At 45.5% G+C, this 21909-nt stretch overlaps 1 protein-coding gene across 1 annotated transcript; it reads right to left on the bottom strand.

The window, feature by feature from the left end:
* Window positions 1-274: 274 nt before the first annotated feature.
* Window positions 275-21199, bottom strand: Allc (allantoicase). The gene is made up of 11 exons (XM_055624171.1): window positions 21110-21199; window positions 19497-19547; window positions 17182-17269; window positions 15684-15809; window positions 14415-14494; window positions 13564-13696; window positions 6089-6244; window positions 5527-5600; window positions 3501-3609; window positions 1248-1372; window positions 275-484 (listed from the first exon to the last, which is right to left on the bottom strand). The coding sequence occupies exons 1-11, from the start codon at window positions 21197-21199 to the stop codon at window positions 275-277; spliced, it is 1242 nt and encodes a 413-aa protein (XP_055480146.1).
* Between the last annotated feature and the right edge of the window lie 710 nt (window positions 21200-21909).

The following is a 21909-nucleotide window of genomic DNA, read 5'->3' as shown; positions in this document are numbered from 1 at the left end:
ATCACACCCCTTTCCCCTTTCCTTCTCTCTCCTTCTCCTCATAGAAAAGGAACATTCCCCCCACGGGTACCACCCCTTCCCTTTTAACTATCAATGTTTTGTAGTGTTCTTCAGGAGGTTATCCCACCATTCACAGCTATGGCCAGTTTTTAAGCTCCCAACTAGATGGCAACAGGAGACGAAGACCAGTTTGTGGGATGACCATTTTATTGAACCACCAGGTGTTTGGAACACGGAAGACGGTGGGTGGAGACGACTACCACAGATGTGCCGTTCAAAGATTCGCCCTGAAACCCCCTTTCAGAGAGAACCTCAGCATGGGCTTCTCCCGGAGAGGCCGCAGCAAACAGATGGAACTGGGGAAGCCCTTGAGCCGAAGGCGGCTCACACCCCCGTCAGGGACAATGGTAAGCCTGGCATGAGTGATGACATCCTGGAGCTCCAGGGTCAGGCTGTCCAACAAGTGATTTTGGTCAGGAGATAGCTGGGGGGAAAAAATAAGACAAATGCAAGGTCCTTAAAGGATGGTTGTGTGGGATTCTTACAGGACTTAAGAAATATTTTTCAAGAAATAACCTGGCCTAACAGAAATCGGCTAGTGGGGAAAGGACACCCGCATGACAGTGACAAGCGTGCTCAGGTGTCAAGGCATTTCTTAGCAAGAAGATGAACTGATCAAGTGAACAAGGAGGTAATCTGGTGTCTCCATGGTAATCGCCTCCCTGACCCAAGACACTCTACCACATATCAGAGCGTCCATCCTATGGATGGGCACAGCATGATAACTTTAAGAGTGCCAGGCACCCTTCTAACAAGTTAAATGTACTGTACAGACATGTGTCTGTGTATGAATTCTTAGCATATCCTTAGCATGATGGGTTTTTGTTTTGTTTTAGCAAAATTTGGCATGCAAAAGTCACAGAGTCTACCTTCTCTGTGGAAAACGCGTGCTGTGTCTTTTTACAGTACATTAATTCTACCGTTAAACTGAGCAAAGACCTGTAGGAAAGTGAATTTGAGGAGTTACAATCCCAGCTGCTTGAGAGACAGAGGCAAGGTCACAAGTTCAAAGCTGGCATGTGAAACTCATCAAGACCCTGTCTCTAATAGTAAAAAATAGGATTGGAGCTCAGGAGGAGGGAGATTTGCAGGGGTGGAGCTCAGGGGGAGGGAGAAGCGTAGCATGTTCAAGATCCCAGGTTTCTTCACAGATTTGAGGGTCAGTCCTCAAACTGCACCCCACAAACCTTGGTGACTGGAAGCAATGGTTTCCACTTATGGGTAGGAAGTGTCCACTCATGCCTGATCATGTCTTCCTCTTCCTGTGTCGTCAGGACACACCCATCCACTTTGCAGCTGTCAGGAGAATTGCCTGTTGGGAAAAAAAAATAAGAGATGTGGGCACTGTTTCATTCAGTATAGCTTAGCTTCTAGGACACAGGTAACTGAATCAGACGAAACCCCAGAAATGGGCTGGGAAGATAGTTCAGTGGTAGAACCCTTGCCTGGTGTGCAAGAAGCCCTAGGTTCAACTCCCAGAACCACAAAACAAGAACAACAACAAAAATCAAAAACAAGCCAGAATTCTTTCTAAGCAAAATGTGCAGTGAGGGAGAAAGGAAAGAACGGAATTGTGGAGTACGGGAGTACATGCCATTCAGATGAATGAGAAGCAGCTAGCCCAGTGTTAGTTGGGTGCATTCATACTTTGAAAGTGTACTTAATAAGCATCATAGGCTGCAAACTAAATTGCTTGCTTACTGTTACATAGCACCTCTGAAATCATGTTGACCTAGGAACAATGTCACTTTGTAAAGTGACAATAAAAAGAAATGGGGCTGGTGAGGTGGCTCAGCACTTAAGAGTGCTTAACGCTCTTCCAGGGGACCTGAGTTCGGTTCCCAGAACATACAACTGTGTTTAACTTCAGCTCCAAAGGATCTGACTGCCCTCTAGGCACCATGCCACACCTCTTACACGTGAAAAAATAAAAACAAATCTCTAAAGTGAGAGAAAAGACAAAGAAAATCATAACTACTCAGCACTCATGGGTGCTGAGCCCAAATCAAACATTCTGTGCTCCACGATTGCTAAGTGGTCTCTAGGTGGAAAAAAAATACAGCTTTGAGTCTTTCTTCTCTTTATAACTTCATAGACTCATGCATGGGGTCAGAGGTCCTAGGAGAAGGGTTAACACGCTCATGTGAGTAATACTCCAAGATGGAGATTCCAAACCATGGCAAAAGCCCCTCCCTGCCTACATGCCCTTCTCAGTGTTTCCTCCTGGGAGAGTAGCCTTGCACATGGGTCATGTGTGAACCCAGAATGCAGGGTGAATATCAGAGCTGCTGTATCTGTCTCTGACATGTGTGTTTACTAAACCTGTGCATCCTTGATCCAACTGAATATAACCTTTACCATTCATACCAAGATACTGTCATGCTCCCTCACTCCTGAGTCTTACCACAGTATTCCATATAGATCCCAAGGATCTGGCAGCTTACATTCATGACCTATTTTGAGCTTTGGTTACAAGGATTTAGTGTTTGTTGCCTTTGACTAAACTCCCTTATGAAAACACAAGGCTATCCTACGCCAGTCATGATAACTATAGACTAACGATGCTATTAAAATTCAAGCACATGCAAATAGGCTGGCCTGTCACCTGCCCCTGAGGATAAACTTGTCAGTCTCACTGATTGTGAGAACAGCAGCACAATCTCATGTGAGGTCTTTCCGCATGGGTCCAACCTCTAGCCCCACACACATGCACACACATACACATCAGGCTAAATAAACTGCAATCTGCCAAAGGAGAGCCAAAAGCATAAAAGGTTTTGAAGATTCTTTATACCCGCTACTAAACCTGGCCTTTATTGTATTGTTGAGTCTTCATATAATCAATATTAAAAATCATGATTTGGAAGCCATTTAAAAACCAACCATCCACAGTATGAATATAAACTGCCACCATCTGTTATAGAGACGGCTAAATAATCATGAGATGCCCCATGCAATACTCTCATCGCCTAACATGCGCTTCCATAGCCTCTCTGATTTTTTTTAATATAATGGGCATCAAACATTTTATATGAAAGCAAGTACAGACTAAACAGGCTACTGTCCAGATTCTTTTTACTACCAGATCCCCTCTCTGCTTCTCTCAAAAGCTCTTTGCACCTTCCAAGGGCAACTTGCCTCACTGAAACCCGGAATGTCATGTGGATTGATGGGCCTGTCTCTAAGTCTCCAGCCCACAGCCTGGAAAGTCTGGCCTAGAGCCGCAGCTTTCTTCCTTTCGTAGCTTTCTAATGAGATGACCCTCAGAGCCACCTGGCCAACTAGGGCTTCTCAAGAAATTCTGGGTGGCAGAATTAGAAGGACCCTTCTCAAAGCTGCACAGCTGAATGAGGCAACCACTACTTCAGCGAGCCCCCATGGCTCTGCTACCTGAATAGTGAACACACCAGTGGTAAGGTCCTGCCTGCCCTGAGGCTTACCTTTAAAGAACTTCGTATCAATTTCAATGTGAGTGATGACTCCAGGATGCGCCAATCGGAACACTGCCCACTCACAGCCTGGGACCTGGAGGAGGCCATTCTCGTCGTTCTGGAATTCAAAGTCAACAACAAACCGTAAGCCAACTTGGATTCAAGTAAGGCCAACCTAAACACCAGCAGGAGAAGTTCACATATCATGCTGTTTACTACCAACAAGCCAAGCGGGGTGGCATGAGAAAGAGAAACAGGAGCGTCAGGAGTCAAGGCTAGCCTGTCTACCTGAGACCCAGTCAACACACACACTTGATATGACCAATGTATAAGCACTTTGTGAATTGCCCCCTTCCTCTTGTCACCTTGGTGTTCATGTTGCCTCTTGAGTTCATTGTACTCGGCAAATCTTTTAAGTTTCTGGTACAATTTCTATGTCAGTTATAAGTTCATGAAGAATGTTAACAGAAAGATGCTCATCTGCTTCAGCCTGTTTGGCCTTCCAAAGCAAGTACTTTCCTCTAGTCATCATTTTATCATGATGGCCATTGGCCTCTAAACCTTACTCCTCCAGAGGGAGGGGTCATGTGGAAGAACTGGGTGACAAGATGTCAGGCCCAAGAGAGAGGAGCAGCTATAAGTTTTCAGTGGGACTTGCAAACTAAATAGTGTTTTTGGTTTAATTTGGTCAAGGTTAAATTAAACTGTTGTAAATTGCCTCTAACACCCTCTATGGGTCACAGGCTCACCTAGGCCATCTCACCCTAGGGAACATGGACCTTAAAAATGATTGAACCAGTGTTTGCTTGTTTGTTTGTTTCCAGCCCTTCCAACAAATTTACTCATCTCGTTTTGCGTCCTTAAGCTGTAGATTCTGAGGGACCAGCAAAATGCCTCAGCAGATACACACACTTGCTGCCAGACCTGAGTTCAATCCTGCAGATCCACACAGTAGAGGGAGGAAGCCAATGCTGAAATTAATCAATCAATCAATTGATTGATTGGTTATAAAATAATTTAGGCTATTTTCCTTCTTTAGTAAATAAATGGAATCTTCAAAAAATTTTGACTAGAGCAGCCAACAAGGTGGGTTTAGTCTTCTGGTAAAATTCAGTGTAATCCTATACCAGATAAAATTATGGAAACACAGCCACCGGTGGTGACGTTCGCCTGTAATCCCAGCCCTTGGGGAGGCAGAGACAGGTGGGTCTCTGTGAGTTTGAGGCCAGCCTAGTCTACAAAGTGAGTCCAGGACAGCCAAGGCTACACAGAGAAACCCTGTCTCACAGGGGGAAAAAAATAAAAACAGAGTAGGAAATTTGAAAAAAAAAATGCAAAGAATAATAACAAAAACTTAAACCATGAACTATGCAGGTTTGTTGGGTTGGGTTGGGTTTCAGGGATTCTGCCTGTTTGTGCTTGAGACACAGTCTCCTGTAGCCCAGGCTGACCTAGAACTCCCTATGGCTTCCCTCATCTCATTTCTATTGCTACAGCATTCTGACAAAGAGCAGCACAGGGGAGACAGCTTTCCTGAGCTAACAATTCCAAGTCAGCACCCATCATCTCAGGAAGTCAGGGCAGCAGCATGAGCAGCTGACAGCGTCACACTCACAGGCTGCATCCATGCTGCCTTCTCACTAAGTGCTGAGCTAGCCATCTCTACTCTTGTGCAATCCAGGACTCCAAACAAAGGAATGCTGCTTCCCAGGTAGTCTGTGTCCTACGTCAGTTAACGATCAAAGCAACCTCCCCCACAGGTGACCACCAGCCAGCCTGCTCTAGGAAGTTCCTAAGACTCTCTTCCCAAGCGATTGCACATTTTGTCAAGTTAACGGTTAAAACTGATGCTGAAGGTAAGCACGGATGGCTCCGAACTCCTTGATCCTCCTCCTGCCTCTATCTCCCCAATGCACCAGGACACCCAGCTCAAGTGGATCCCTAATGAAGTATGCTTTTCCTTGATGTAATGTGAAAGAAGTGTTTTTAAATATTTTCTATAAAAACTGGTAACTACAGTCGTTGCTAGTCTTACTTCTAACACCGGGGGTCTGTCCAGCCTCCTCGCAGTTTCCCAGCCATCTGCCATGGACCTGGGTTTGCCGACACCTACAGGAAATAGCTGGGGTTAATGGAGTGACCTCTGATTTAATTTGAATGCGGGAATGGGTTTGCTGTCATTAAATTTCACATCCCATAGCCCCAAGTATCACTACATAAATTAATTTCAGTAGAGTTGATAGTTCAGTAACTTTGCACCCATGAGATTGACTGATTTAATTTTTTTTCCTTCATAGCAGCTACTTGAGCTTTTTTTTTTTTTTTTTTTTGAGACAGGATTTCTCTGTGCAACAGGCCTAACTGTCCTGGATCTTGCTCTGTAGACCAGACTCACCTCAAACTCAAATTCACAGAGATCCGTCTGTGTCTGCTTCTCCAGTGCTGAGATTGAAGGCGTGCACCACCACTGCCCAGCAGGACCCTATTCTCTGAGAGAGCCTCCCACCACACCCAGGGCATCATTCTGGCCATGTCCAGCTTGCCATGCTGGTGCCCACTCTTCTCCGTGAATGCTGGCTCCTGGGATTCCCTCTCACCTATGATATTATTTGGATGCCCAAAGTGTGCATTACTGTATCCCACACAGACACCTCCAAAAGCAATGGTCACTAGGTCTACAGGGTCCTTGGAGTCTGATGTAATCCAGTCCCTCTGTCCAGTTCCGTACACTCGAAGGCGAGCGATGCCACCATCTGAGAAGGAAGAGTGCCTGTGTTACTGTTTGGAAAGGCTGTCTGTTGGTGTCATGGACCCCAGGGCCTGTCAGCCTTCTCCCACCTCCCTTCCTTCTAGGCTTACAACACACGAAGCCCACAGCCTGGGCCCCTGCAGTGGTCCTGCCTTGCACCTGAGCAAACTTCTCAGGTCTTCAGCACTACTTGTCATTCTTGACCCTCAAGGGTCATGGCTCCAAATATGCCTACACTGGCCTTCGGCAAACCTCTCCTGGCCGTTCAATAGGCTCCGGTCTGACTCACCAGGTGAATGCTATCATGTCTCCTCTGCTCCTTCACCCCCTTGCTCTAATCATAGCCTGACGTTACTTTTTTATTTTGATTTCAGTTCTTCAAGCCTCTGCTAATGCCGATGCTGCAGATGCAGAGCATAAAATCCTCAGAGGGCAGACCATGTAGACTGTGTCACTTCCATGCAGTGCTCAGCATGTGGCAGAGCACCGGCCTCCTTGTGAAACCACCCCACAAAAGTCAAAATTCAACTGGAAAGCATCCATGTGTTTGGGGACAGAAGTGGTTCAGCAGTCAAGAGCACTCATCGTTAGAGAAGAGGACAGAGGTTCAGTTCCCAGCATCCCCTGAGTGCCTCATACCCACCTGTAACTCCAGCTTCAGGGGATCCAACACCCTCTCCTGGCCTTCTCGGGAACTTGCACACGTGTGCACACACACAAAGAAAAGTATTTTTTAAATCTTTGATGTCAGAAGCAAACACTGCTGACTCCAGCAGACTCCCACTTGAGCTGTCTGCAGTGCTTGTGTGTCAAAAGATGATCCTCTGAAAATCCACTCTGCTGAGAAGCACTGCCTGACATAGAGAGAGCAAAGAGCTGCTCAGATCCGCTCACAGCCCCTGATCCTAACAAAAGAGCCTCCTCCTTTGCCTAGACCTGGCTTTCTGGGAAACAGAAGCCAACAGTTTTTGCAAAGATGTTCATATCATTGAACTAAATACTGAATCTGAGCCCGATGTATTTAAACAAAGAAAGAAAGAAAGAAAGAAAGAAAGAAAGAAAGAAAGAAAGAAAGAAAGAAAGAAAGAAAGAAAGAAAGAAAACGGCTGCCCGGCATAGTGGTGGATCTCCAAGTTAGAGGCCAGAATGGTCAATGGAGTAAGTCAAAGAACAGCCAAGGCTACACAGATAAACCCTGTCTCCAATCTCCCCCCTCACCCACTCCACCCCACCCCTGCCAAAAAAAGAAGAAAGAAAGAAAGAAAGAAAGAAAGAAAGAAAGAGAAGAAGAGATGAAATTGAGTGTTCTGAAAATACTCTGATAATGAGTGGATAACTTTGTTTTCAACCTATAAAACCACTGGCATAAAATCTTAGAAAGGTAACAGAGACTACCCATCAGGAGGAAGTCCAGGAGGAAGGCTCTGCTGTCCAGACAGTGTTTCACTTTAACACTGAGGTTTTTATCTCTCAGCTAGAAAGCCGATGTTATCCCTTAAAGGCAAGGTCTTCCTTTCCAGAGTTAATCTCCAGCCACACCTTTGAAATGATTAAAGAATCTCAAAAAGCCTGTCTAGCCTCCATGGCTCACTGGCAGCATCCCAGAACATTTATGTTCCTGCCCCTTCCAAAACTGTATCCCAGGTGGAATGGTCACAGAGCAGTGTGATTCAGCCAAGGGACAGAAGAAGCCTTACAGTGTCCACCCCTCCCCCTTCAGCCAGGGAAGTAGATGGTGGCCAACTGAGAGAGCACTCAGGTATCCTCTGAATTGACCCACCAAGGCAAGGCTTGCCCTGTGAAATGTCTGAGACATTCCTTCAGCTCTGAAACTTCCTACAAGTTGGGATGAACACATGAAGATGCTATTTGGCATAACAAAAATGGACATTTCTTGGGGCTGGCAAAATAGTTCAATAGGTAAAGGTGCTTGCTGCCAAGCAAAAGGGAGGATCTGAGTTCAATCCCTAGAACCCCTATGATGGAGAAAAATAATTCAAATTGTTTTCTGGTTACCACATTCATGCCAGACACAAGCACACACACACATACACCAAATGTAAAGCCATATTTTTAAAATAAGTTCTTATGGATTTACCTAAATTCTTCATCTCCGGTTTTCTTCACTGCTTTATACAAGGCAAGAACTATTTTGGCTCCCTGACAGTACACACTTCCTGATCCTCCTCTCTCAGCCTTTATTGGATGGTAAGCTATCCATGCACTGACAGGTGACAGTCACCAGATCTGTCTTCATAACAACCACTGTGTCTGAGTGCTGCCCTACACGACTTCTACAGGAACGCAATCCTTAGACCAAACCATGCACCCAGAGTTTGCTGAATCAACAAGTGGAGAAAGGCCTCCCTCTCCCTGCTCTGCCTGCTTGCCCACTTCCACTGGTTACAGAATGGGTGATTTTAGCAAGTTGATACCAAAAACACAGGTTCAGGTCTTTCCCATGAAGGTGTCTTCCTCCACACCATAACCACCAGATTCATGTGGCATCTACAGAGACAACTGAAAGATCCACAGCCAGCATGCGTGTGAGGAACCCGACTGCCCTGCTCCTCAGAGAAGCCCTTGTCATGATGGGCTCGCCATGTCAAGTCTCTGCTCCTCTGGGCATGTAGCAAATGACTTATGTAAGAGTGTCCACTAAAATTTAGAAACATAACCGCAATCCTATAGAAGCCAAAATCCATGTGATCTTTACAATAAATATAGGAAAAGCATTTGACAAAGTCTGATGGTGATGAGTCATGATGAGGACACTCGGCAAAACAGGAATCTTGGGAACTTTTATAACCTGATGGAGGACTTGTACGAAGACCCACAAGGCATTGCGGAGAGACACAGGCGTTGACTCATAAAAGTTAGAGAAGATTTGAACTAGTGGGTGACATTACTACATTCTTGGATTGAGAGCTCAATGCTAAGACAGTAATAGTACTAAACTGATCCACGGGTGTGATGTAATCGCTGATAATCTAGGTGTCTTTACAGAAGTTTCTAAGCTAAATCTAAACTACACACGTAAAAACGCTGAGCCAGCAAGATGGCTCAGCAGGTTAAAGGAGCTTGTTACACAAACCTGGAGACCTGAGTTTAATCACCAGAACCCAGGAAGAGTGGAAGGAGATTAAAAAAAAAAAAAAAAAAAAAAAAAGGCCACAAAGTACTCCTCAGACTTCCACACATATGTTGTAGCATGTGTGTCCTCCCAAGAATACCGGGCACACACATGTACACAATAAGAGTTTCTAAGTTATTTTTAAGAGTAATAATGTTGTAGGTGTCATAACACCTTACCTCAAATTATGCTACAGAGCCATAGTAACAGAAACTGTGGCACTTGCACAAAAGCGAATGTATAGGCCAGTGGAATAGAAGATCTGGAGGTAACTTCAGTTACAACCACTTGATTTTTGACAAAAATTTCAAAAATAGACAATGTAAAAAACAAACAAACACGTATAGATCCTCTTCAACAAATGGAGCCAGAAACACTAGATATCCACATGCAGAAGAATGAGGGCAGTGGTGGTGCATGTCTTTAATCCCAGAACTCAGGAGACAGAAGAAGGTCGATCTCTGGGAGTTTGAAGCCAGCCTGATCTACAAAGCTGGTTCCAGGACAGCCAGGGCTATTACAGAGAAACCCTGCCTTGAAAGAAAAGAAAAACAGATAGGAAAAAAAGAAAGAAAGAAAGAAATCTCCATATTTCTATCCTGAACAAAAATCAATTCTAAATGAATCAAAAACATCAATATAAGACCTAAAACTGTTAGGGGGAAATAGTTCACAATATGGATATGGGGATTAATTTCTGAAAAGAACTCCGTTAGCACAAGAAATGACAGATGGAATCATGAAAAATTGAAAAGCTTTTCCATAACAAAGGAAACAATCATCAGAATGAAGATAGATTACAGACTTGTACACATCACATATAGTGTTAACTAATACATCAGATGAGGACTGTCTAGAGCACACAAAGGAAAAAAGAAATTAACCATCAAATCAGTAAGTGGACTGAACTAAAAAAAAAAAAAAAAAAAAAAACCTCCATCTTACCACCAGTTAGATTAGCTATCATCAAGAAAACAAATGGTTTCAAAGACAGTTTTCCAACAAAAATATGCCAATGGTCAGTAAACACCAAAAAGTTACCAAATGCAAAACAGCAAGACATCATTTTACATCCACAGGTGATAAGACCCCAATACTGGAAGGAAACTGAAGAAAGCAAACCTCATGCACAGTTGCCATTTTGGAAATTTCAAAAATTTCTCAAATCTTCAAACACAAGAGTTACCATACTATCCAGAAATGTCAATCTTAGGTATATTCTAAAGACAGAAAGACAGACATACGAAGGAAAAATGCATGTTGGAGTTGGAGAGATGACTCAGCGGTTAAGAGTATTTGCTGCTCTTCCAGAGGACCTGGATTTGATTCCCAGCATCCACATAGTGGTTCACAATCATCTTTAACTCCATTTCCAGAGGATCTGATGCTTTTTTCTGGCTTCTATAGGCACACAAGACATACAAGTAGGGGTGAAATGCTCATCTGCATAAAATAAAAGTTTTATATTCTGTAAGTGAACATTAATAGCATTGTTCATTATATCCAACTGGTAGAAACAAATGTCTACCAATTAATGGCATTCTGTTCTATGCTCTAACCATGGGTAGATGAGATAGATGAGATGTTTTCTATGCTCTAACCACAGAACAGAATGTCCTTCAGCAGAAGAAGAATGTCAAAGCAGATGCTGAGGCTCGTAGCCAAACTTTGGGCAGAGAGCAGGGAATCTTATGAAAGAAGGGGAAGATAAAAGACCTGGAGGGGACAGGAGCTCCACAAGGAGAGCAACAGAACCAAGAAATCTGGGCCTAGGGGTCTTTTCTGAGACTGATACTCCAACCAAGGACCATGCAAGGAGATAACCTAGAACCCCTGCACAGATGTAGCCCATGGCAGCTCAGTATCCAAGTGGGTTCCCTAGTAAAGGGAACAGGGACTGTCTCTGACACAAACTCAGTGGCTCTTTGATCACCTCTCCCTGAGGGGAGTGCAGCCTTACCAGGCCAGAGAGGAAGACAGGGCAGCCAGTCCTGAGGAGACCTGATAGACTAGGGTCAGATGGAAGGGGAGGAGGACCTCCCCTATCAGTGGACTTGGAGAGGGAGGGAGAAGATGAGGGAGGATGGGTGGGATTGAGAGGAAATGAGGAAGGGGGCTACAGCTGGGATACAAAGTAAATAAACTGTAATTAATATAAAAAAATAAAATTAAAAAGAGTAGATGGTAAACTCAAAAAAAAAAAAGGGAAGAGAGAAATGTAGCTCATTGCACTGTACAGCCAAGACGACTCTTGAAAGCGTCACGCTACGTAAAGACAGTAGCAAGACATGCTAAGTGTCACGCTGAGTAAAGGAAGACCAGTAAGACATGATTCTCTCCCTTCGAGGTGTAAAATAGCCAAATCTCTGAACACGAAGCATATGATGATGGTTGTGGTTAGAAAAGGTGAAGGGCAATCACTAGAGAAACAAAACCCAGAGCCTTGGGTGCGCTAGCCAAGTATTCTGCCACCAGACTGCAGGTGCAGCCTCAAGACATTGCATTTCTTTCTGAGTTAACAAAACACCCTAACACTATACACACCCTAACACTATACCTAATTGTACACATCAAAAGGGTGAATCCTTTACTGTGACAGATTGCATTAAAGCTCCCACATAAAAAATAAGATAGGGACTGGAGAGATAGATTAATGGTCAAGAGCAGAGGACCAGAGCACTCACAATAAGTTCACAACTGCCTGCAATTCCAGGGCCAAGAGATCTGAGCACTTCTTCTGAACCCTTCAGGCACCTGTGCCCACACATACACATACATACACAGAGATACACACATGTACACATAAATAAAAAAGCAAAATAGAATTATGTGTATACTACCTCAACTGTTAGCATACTTTTGAAATAAAACCAGTAGGAACATGAAATAGTCGAAAGAGCTGGCCCCGAGAGCATGAGAGTGGGAGAGATATCACTGTCCCCTCACTGGCTACAGCACTAGGGAGAGTGAGCCCTGCACCTTGCCCAGGCAGCACAGTGGAGCTGGCCCTGGAGGCATGGGTGCAGGTGGGCCAGCCCCAAGGGCATGAGAGCAGGAAAGGGGACCCTGCCTCCTGCTAATGGTGGCATTGCATGGCCTAGCCAGAGCAGTGCTGGAGAGCTCGCCCTGATGGTTCTAATAAGGGTAAGCCAGCGTCCTGACCAACTCAGCTACCATCAAAGCCCAGATCCAGGGCTCTGAGTTGGCCTACCCCAAAATCTATGTCATCTGTGAATAGTTGGACATGTGAAAGAGCCAGGCCTGCTGATCCAAAGCTGCAGGATCTCCATGACACAGGGCAACAAAAAGATAACCTGGAGGAAGCTAGGTAAGGATCCAATTCTGATGGTGTCACAGAAACCAGAGATCTGGAACCAGACCAATGACTCATTTCAGTGAACATTTGCAAGGGAAGATGCATGGACAGAGGAATATACTTGGGACACACTGTGACATACTACAGCTTCCATGATGAGATGTTTTCTATGCTTTTTATTATTGTTTGTGTGTGTGTGTGCTTTTTATGCTGGGGAGAGAGGTTGCAAGGGCAAAAAATGGATATGAGGAGATGGGGAGATGAGCGGAACTGGGGTACAAAGAATCACCTGTAACCCCAGCATTCAAGGAGGCAGAGGTAGGCAGCTCTCTGTGAGGTCCAGGTCAGCCTAGTCTACAAAGTGAGTCCAGGACAGCCAAGGCTACACAGAGAAACCTGTCTTGAAAAGCAACCCCCCACAAAAAAAGGAATCAATAAAAAAGTTTTTTTAACAAAAAAAAAAAAAAGAATTAAGTAGAAAACATGAAATTCTAGCACAGCTCAGTTTCAACACATCTTAAGTTGATACATATCATTTTTGGTTTTCCAGACAAGGTTTCTCTGTAGCCCTGGCTGTCCTGGAACTCCCTCTGTAGATCAGAATGACCTCAAATTTAAAGATCTGCCTGCCTCTGCTTCCCAAGTACTGGGATTAAAAGTGTAGGCCACCACCACCTGGTTAAATTGGCACATTTTCATTAACTATCTATTGGTGAACAGAGTAACCATTTCTTAAAGAACAAGACAAATCACAATCCTAAAATACACCAAGTTCAAATTGCCAGGCAAAGGTGGCTTATTTTGTATTTCGTGTAAACATGATGATGTAAGGTAAAAAGTCCACACACCTGTGTAATGTCCCTGTCACACATACCTGGGAAGATGTTGAGTCTTATGTGAGTCCATCTTTGCTGGGAATTGACAAAAAAATAGTTGTGGCTTGAGTCAGGGTCCCCTGATTTAAGCTCCGACATGGGAACCAGGAAATCCCAGGAGTCAGATTTCAGCTAGTAATAAATACAGAAGTATCAGCAATGGCTCTTGAGAACCATATACTTTTATCTTATGCAAGCATAAAGGAAGGTGATCATGATGGTTGCTCAATGACACAATTTAGTAATAAACAGAGTAAACTCCTAGTTAGGGATATTTTTTCCCCTACACTGATAACAATTAGGTGATGGTGGTGGGAGCTTGTAAATAGACTAGCTGCCAAATGCCTTCTTGATTCTTAAAAGAAACCAGAGTGGTATTGTAGGCATTCGGCTAAAACGAGGAGACAGTGGGTTGAAAGCTGGCTTCTCAGGAAGCTGGCTTATTCCCTGTTCCCGTCTGCAGCCAATCAACACATTCGTAACAGCACAAATTAATTACTAGACAAACTTAATACAACAAGAAGGTGCCAAAAATAAACCCCATTGTCTAAGTTCATCAGACACAAAAGTGACTTCATCAAGTCGCTAAGGGAGGTAAATGCGGAAGGTTTCCTAGTAGGGCTGGCAGCAATTGAAGCCACGGGTGGTGCCCACTGACCCTTCATGGCTTGGACACCCAGGCCATTCTCCCACACACAGGGAAGCAAACCACTGAGGAAACCTCTGCACTTTCACACTGCGTAGATACAAGAGGTACAGGATGCCAGGTGGCGCATCGCAAGCAATCGCCTTGCACACCCAGGCCTGCTAACAGTCTCTGCAGCCCTGGCACACAGAACCAGAGTCTTACCTCATCAATGACTTTAAATTCCTCAGGCGTCGCTGCAGCTCCCATCTTGACTCCTCTTTCTGGGATGTTTGGTATTTTTTCTGAAGTCAAAACAATTGCACAGGATCAGGGTTGAAAAGCAAAGAGAACAAACTCCCTCTCTCTCAGAAGGCGTGTGGCAATTTCCATCCACCCAACAGCCCGACATCCCTGCTTTAACCATAGAAGCACTGATTAGAGTCTAGTATGATAACCGGGGTCCCTCACTGTGTAATTTGCTTTTTTTTTTTTTTTTTCCCAGAGGATAGTGGTACCACATTTGCTCATCATTTCAAGTTAAGCCAAATTCCACAGATCAATCACTTTTTGAGTCCAGGATACGGCAAGATTAGGTTCCAGAACTTCTGCCTTCCTCCAGTATCTGTCTCAGACTCAGGATTTGCCACCTCAGAAACAGCAGCAGCCACGAACGGTCAAAGAAGTTCTCACGCGTCTGTCATGTGTCACTGAGCATGTGTCATTCCCATCATTAACTTCCCAGGAGCCTAGCCATCTGAGGATGGTAAGCCAGCTCACCAGCAGAGCCTGGCATGGAACTGTGCACACAGCACTTTGTCCATATCAGTGTGCCCAGTGACACAAATGTATACTCCCTAAGAATGTGTGGGCACTCATATGACCCTGTATTAACTGATTTCAAATGTCAACAGGATGAAGCAGACAAATTATGAAACCTGAATAATTCACAATATTCAGTGTTCCCAGAAATAGAAAGGGGTTCTGCCTAAGCACCCCAAGACTGCTGTACCATGGAGACCCCTAGTAGGTGGTAGTGGGCTGGAGCCCCAGAGCCACACTGTGGAGACCCGTGAATAGCTGGAGTCGGCTGGAGCTTCTGGCCTGCACTTATCCTAGTTGACTCCACCCATCTGATCCTCTGAGGCACAGCCCACTGCTCCCACCTTTCCCAGCAACCAGCTCAGTGAATGCTCCCCTACATACATACAGAGAGAGAGAGAGAGAGAGAGAGAGAGAGAGAGCACAAGGATACACCTCTGCATACCCAAGCACTATGGGGATGATGGCCTCTATATTGGGCCCACAAACATTGTTAAGCTGAACACCCAAAACCACAGGCCAGCCATCAGAGCCTGGTTCTAAAGGCTTCATTGCAGCCCAGTGACCTCAGGGCACTGGCACATTTGCTCCTTACGGAAAGATTAGCATCAGGCTGAGTCAGGGGAGCCTCCCATCTCCCATTCCTCTCTGAGGATGGTGGCTCCCACATACCTTCACTCAAGTTTGCTGCTTGAATTGACATGCGTGGAGCATAGTTCCCTGAGAAGTGAGAAATGTCCACGTCGATCCCACGGATAATGCCCTGTATCCCCAGCTGGATGACACACCAGTCGTGACCTGCACACAAGGACACCCGTGATGTTCAGTGGAGGACAAGAGTAACTATAAAGTCCCATGGAGGGTAAGAAGACCCGTGAAGTTCCAGGGGGATGAGGACATTCATGAAGTCCCACGGGGTATAAGGAGAGCACCTGTGATATCCCACAAAAGAAAACAAGAGGACCCATGAGGTCCCACAGAAGAGACCAACACCCATGAGGTCCCAGTGACAAGGACACCTATGAGGGCGCATAGGGATGACAAGAGTGCCCATGAGGTCCTATGGGGGATATGGCAAGCACCATGAGATCCCACCAGGGAATGACACAGCTACAAGGGCCCCATTTTCTACCACAGAAACACATTTGCAGGGTAATCCTCATAATGTGGCCATCAAGGACCACCATGACCCATGGGGTCCTCAGTTCTACTCAAACCAGAAAGCGTACAGGCCATGGATTCAGAGGCCAACTCAATTTCCAAGTCTATCCTTTCCCATTGTTGTGATGGGCTACACCACAGGATCTCTCAGAGGCTTATCTCTCCAACTCTAATCCAGAGAAGACATTAGCTTCTGAAAGCTTCAAGGTGGCCCCCAGAGTATAGACTTCTGCCATCCTTGCTCTTCTACAAACCAACTTTCTACTATTTCAACATTCCCTACAGCCTCCATTCCAAACCCATGGCTCAGTATGCTCACATACCTACCGAGCCTTCAAGACGCTGGCCTGACAACAGAGCCCACCAACACCATTCCAGAGCCTGTCATCATCCAGGCTCAAACACGCTAAATCTAGTGAGTTTTACTTCTATCGAGGTAATCCAGGAATCACCTTGAGCTCCTGTTTTTCCTGCCTCCACCTCCAGGCCTGGGGTTAGAGACACCCTCCCCCCAACACAGCTGGTTTATATAAAGCTAAGGATCAAACCTAGAGCTTCCTGAATACTGGGTGTGGTGGTTGAGTGGGAAGTGTCTCCCATAGTCTCAGGCATTTGAACGCTTGGTTCCCAATTGGCAGTGATATTTGGGGAGGCCTAGGAGGTGGGACCTTGTTAGGGAAATACATCACTGGAGATGGGCTTGATGGTTTGAAGCTACTTCCAGGTCACTCTCTGTTTTGTGCATGTTGTTAAAGATGTGATTCCCTCAGCTCACTGCTCCTGTGACACATTGCCTCTTGCTGCCTCCCCACCACAATGGACTCTGGCCCTCTGAAACCATAAGCTCAAATAAACTCTTTTTTTCCATAAGTCTCCTTGATCATATTAGTTTATGACAGTGATTGAAAAATAACTAGCACACCAGGCAAGCTCTCTACCAACTGAAACTCATCCCCAGCCCAAGCCACCAAACTCCTCCATGTGGGATGCACAGTCACCCCGTCCTTACCTGGAATCCGTTTCCGCCTGGTCTCCCATCCGTCCATCCATTTCCCAAACTCAGTGTATTTGTGTTCCTTAAAACTCGGACTGTTGCTCTAGGAAGATGAACAGGGGGTCATTAGCATTCATGAAGAGTGAGGGTTGCCAGCCTGTCAGGTTATGTCCCAAAGAGATAGAGGAAGCAAACAAGGATTCACTGCCAGTGTCTGCCCCACCTTCCTGCCCAGCTCTACCACCAGGCCAGAGGGTGCCTCCATATTTTGCATCATCTGAGAGCAGAACTCTTCTCATCTGTGAGCCTCGGTCCACAGAAGGAACCACTATCAGCAGCGGCGGGAGAGCACACACAGGCCCCATGAATGCTGCGTCTTTAGGGAGACACTGAGCAAAATGGAACAGCTCAGTCACACTTCCAAAGCAAGGAGAGAGAACATGGAGCAGGTCATCAGGCCAGGTCACAGGAGAGGCCACTGGAAGCTTGGGGTCAGGACAGACATTGGTGACCTTGAATTGGTGGCTGTGCCACCACTCGTGGGAAAGTGAGGACTCCGTTGATCAATATACTTCATCCTTGAGAATGACTGCACAGCCTAAATGGAGTGTATTGACACTGAAATAATGTCTGAACCCTGGGAGAACCTCTCACAGAGCAGTCCATAAGCACCCAGCCAAGGGCCTGTGAGGCAGGCTCAGTCCCCATATGCCTCAGTTTCCTTCATCAGTCAAAGGCTGATGATATTAGTCCTGTCTCCCAACAAAGGCCCCCACAGGCACTGAGACAGGCCAGGCTACATAAGAAGTTCCCATGTTTACTTAGAGTTGGGAACTGGCAACATTTTTACTTTTATTACAGATTGATCATCCTTGATCTAATCATCTAAAAATATTCCAAAGTCCTCACACTACAGGATGACAGGAGAAAAAAGAACTGTTGTGAAAGTGTGACAATTGCATGTTTGAATAAAGAACCTAGGCTGGCCCCGGGCCTCCCTCACAGGCCAGAGCCTACTCTGCAATGAAGGGTGCATAGTTAAGTGTGATCTACCCAAATGTGCATGGACAGGGAGAGATGATGGTGACAGCCATTTAGCAGTGAAGAAGAGGGTCTGGATGTAAGAACAATGAGGGAAGCTCAGTCATTGAAAAGATCATAGTTGGGGGCTGGAGGGATGGCTCAGTGGTTAAGATCACTGGCTGCTCTTCCAGAGGTCCTGAGTAAAATTCCTGGCAACCACACGGTGGCTCACAACCATCTATAATGACATCTGGTGCCCTCTTCTGGTGTGCATGAAAACAGAGCACTCATATACATAAAGTGAATAAATATTTTTTTTAAAAGAGCATAGTTCTAAAATGCCAGGTAGTTAAGACATGTAAACATTAAAAAAAAAAAAATACAGTGTCATATACCTATAGACACAATCGCTTTAAGGTATAAGATGTACTGGAGTTTTCTGCTATTGATTGAATATTCATGTCCCCAGATTCCTATTCCTGTGTTAAAGCCCTCCCCACCTCAACCCATCCTCCTGCCCATGAGATGGTGTGAGGATGTGGGGGCTTGGGAGTGATTCGGTCACAAGAGCAGAACGTGTTAGAGTTTGAATGTAAACACTCCCAAAGGCCCAGTGCTGGAATTATAGTCAAATGCACCGTTGCGCCAGGTTTCTTGAATGTGCTGCAGATCCAAACTCAGGTCCCTCATGCTGACAGAGCAAGCACCTTATCCACTGAGCCATCTCCCCAGCTCTATCTGTCCACAGCCTAATTTTTATTTTTATTATTAACGGGGAGAGAGAAGGGGAAGAGAGAGAGAATGCGGAAGAAGCATGCCATGGCCTGTTTGTGGAGTCAGAAAACAGTTTTCAGAAGTCAGTTCTCCTGTTCTACTGTAAGTTACAGAGATTGAACTCGGATCCACAGGCCTGAGAAGCAAGTACTTTCCATGCTGAGTCATCTCCCCAGCCCCACTGGCTCACTTTTTAATCAAGAATGCTCTATCCATTGTAATCAGGCAGATGTTCCCAAAATTCAAGATGTGTCCATTTTCTTCCCAGCCCAGGGTATAGGATCCACAGTAGTCAAAAGGCATAATCAATGACTTTTTTTTTTCCTTTGTCTCCTGGCGTCCCTTCCTCCCCTGGCTCTTTCGGTCCCTCATTTGTTCCCTGGGAGCTGGTGCTGATGTGGCCGTGTCTTATCCTTCCTGCCCAGTAGACAATACACATTTCCATCCCAGACAGGCCAGTGGGCTTCAGTGTGCACAGTGCAGGGCTTCAGGTTAAGCCAATCCTTCACTGTTGAGGACGACTGTAGCCATACCTTTATGAGGTTTTCTGCAGGAGCAAAAAAGTCATCCGTTGCAAACAAAATCTGGACAAAGAGAAGAAAGAAATCAAGATGAGATTACTGTAAATTGGAAAACACTTTATTCCTTCCTCTGGTGAAACGTTAGGGAATGCAGCAAAAGGAATCTGGGAAGTTGCCTAAGGGACGAGACAGTGACCTCCCCTGCAACACTTTCTAAGTGTTTGCATCTCAAGCCTTCCTCCTCCTGAATCATTTCTGCCCACTCTTTTATCCTCCATCCCTGTTATAGTCTGGATGGGAATGCTAAGGTCTCACACTTGGAATGCAGATACACTGGCTTCCTTCTCTCAGGCTCATGGCTGTTATAGATATAAAAGTCTTCAAGAACTGTGTACAACTAGCATGTTTTGATCATATTCACCATTCCTCCCCCCCTAACTCTTCCCAGATCCACACCCATCTTCCCTACCCACCAAACTAGTATGTCCTTTTTTTAGCTTTGAGGTTCTTTCAAAAAGGGATGAGTGTGGGGCAGAAAGGGTTGGCTTGGTGGTTAAGAACACTTGCTGTGCAAGTATGAGGACCTGATTTCAGATCTCCAAGCACATAAAAAAGGCCAGGTTTGGCCACATGTGTAAACCTGTCACCCAGCACTGGAAGCAGGTGGAGACAGGAAAATCACTGGAGTCCCTGGCCACCAGCCTAGCAAAAGAAAAAAAAAAAAAAAAAAAAAAAACAGCAAGCTACAGGTTCAAAAACAGACCTGTCTCAGGAGAAATAAGGTAGAGAAGGATAGAGGAAAAGGTCAAATTATCTCCTCTGACCTCTGTGCACATATATGGGCACAGACACACACAGACACATCTTCATACATACACACAACACACATGAATGAGAGAAATAAAGAAAAAAGAAAGAGAGAGAAGGGAAGGAAAGAAAGAGAGGAAGGAAGAAGGAAGGAAGGAAGGAAGGAAGGAAGGAAGGAAGGAAGGAAGGAAAGCTGGCTCACTGGGTCACCACTCTCCCTCCAAATGGCTCCAGGAAGATAGCTCTGCAGCAAGCTATCCTGGTGATGTACCCTCTAAAGCAGCACACTTCTGAGTGAGGTGGAAAACTGCTAAATTGCACACCAGTGAAACAGGTCTGAGCCAGTTTCAGAACACTATTGGCCACAAGGTGAAAATGAAGCAGCTAGCTGGGCACCTACATTCATCTCTCTGTGCCCCCTGACTATAAGTGCAATGGGACCAGACTTCTCCCACATCTGCTGCCCTCCCTACCCTGCTGCGATGGACTATATCCCCTGAAGTCCTCCCTGCCATGATGCCATGATGTACACACACAAACATACACACATGCACATACATTCACATCCATATGCACACACACACACAACAACATGCATGTGCATACCAGATGTGTATGCACACATGCACATCACACATAGAAGTGCTTCTGCTCTAGCTCATAATCGCCCAGGATTCGGCTTGTCTCTTCAGAACTGTGGCATGCTGGTCCTCCTCAGCAGCCCGTTACTTCAGCCTGACTCTAATTTACTTCGGGTCAAGGTAGCCTGAGTGGGCCCGAAGTAACACCGACTTCCTGCCCTTGGGAGCCATGCTTACCTTCCCTCCCACGCACTCAGAGGCCATGTCAATCAGCTGGGTGAAATCCAGAAATCTGGTCAGTTTTCCCTCCTTTGGAGTATCAGACATGGTTCCTATAAGCAAGAAGGGCAAGCCCAGTCAGAAGGAGGCTACAAGAGTGGGGACACCTCAGAAACCGTGCCTGGAGGCTCTCAGAAGTGAAGGCAGTGAAGGGTTGGACTGATTGTCACCTTGGTGAGACTTAAGCAACCAAAACAGACAGTGAGCAAGAGACAGGTAAGAATAACCCACTGCTTAACATGCAGATCCCACTTCCAATCCCATACAAGGCCAGGCCGTGTCTTAATTACTATCTAAGTCACTGTTCTATTGCTGTGAAGAGACACTATGAACAAAATAACTCCTGTAAAAGAAAACATTTGATTAGGGATTGCTTACAGTTTCAGAGGTTTGGTCCATTATCATCATGGTGGGGAGCATGGTAGCAGGCAGGCAGGCAGGCATGGTGCTGGAGAAGTTTCTGAGAATTCTATATCCAGACCCACAGACAGCAGGAACAGAAGGGAAGGAGAAGGAGACAGTGGGCCTGGCTTGGGCTTTTGAAACCTCAAAGCCCCATCCCCAGTGACACACTTCCTTCAACAAAGCCATACCTACTCCAAAAAGACCACACCTCCTAATCCTTCTCAAGCAGAGGCACTCCCCAATGACTCAGCATTCAAATAGATGAGCCTATGGGGGCATTCCTGGTCAAACACCCACAATTACCTAAAAGGGAAATATTAATTTTTAAAAGAACTTGCTTTTAATTGGCTTTG

The sequence above is a fragment of the Psammomys obesus genome, unplaced genomic scaffold (assembly GCF_907164565.1).
Source record: "Psammomys obesus unplaced genomic scaffold, mPsaObe1.curated_primary_1811, whole genome shotgun sequence".
NCBI classification, from domain to species: Eukaryota; Metazoa; Chordata; class Mammalia; order Rodentia; family Muridae; genus Psammomys; species Psammomys obesus.
This window is presented reverse-complemented; position numbering and strand designations above follow the sequence as displayed.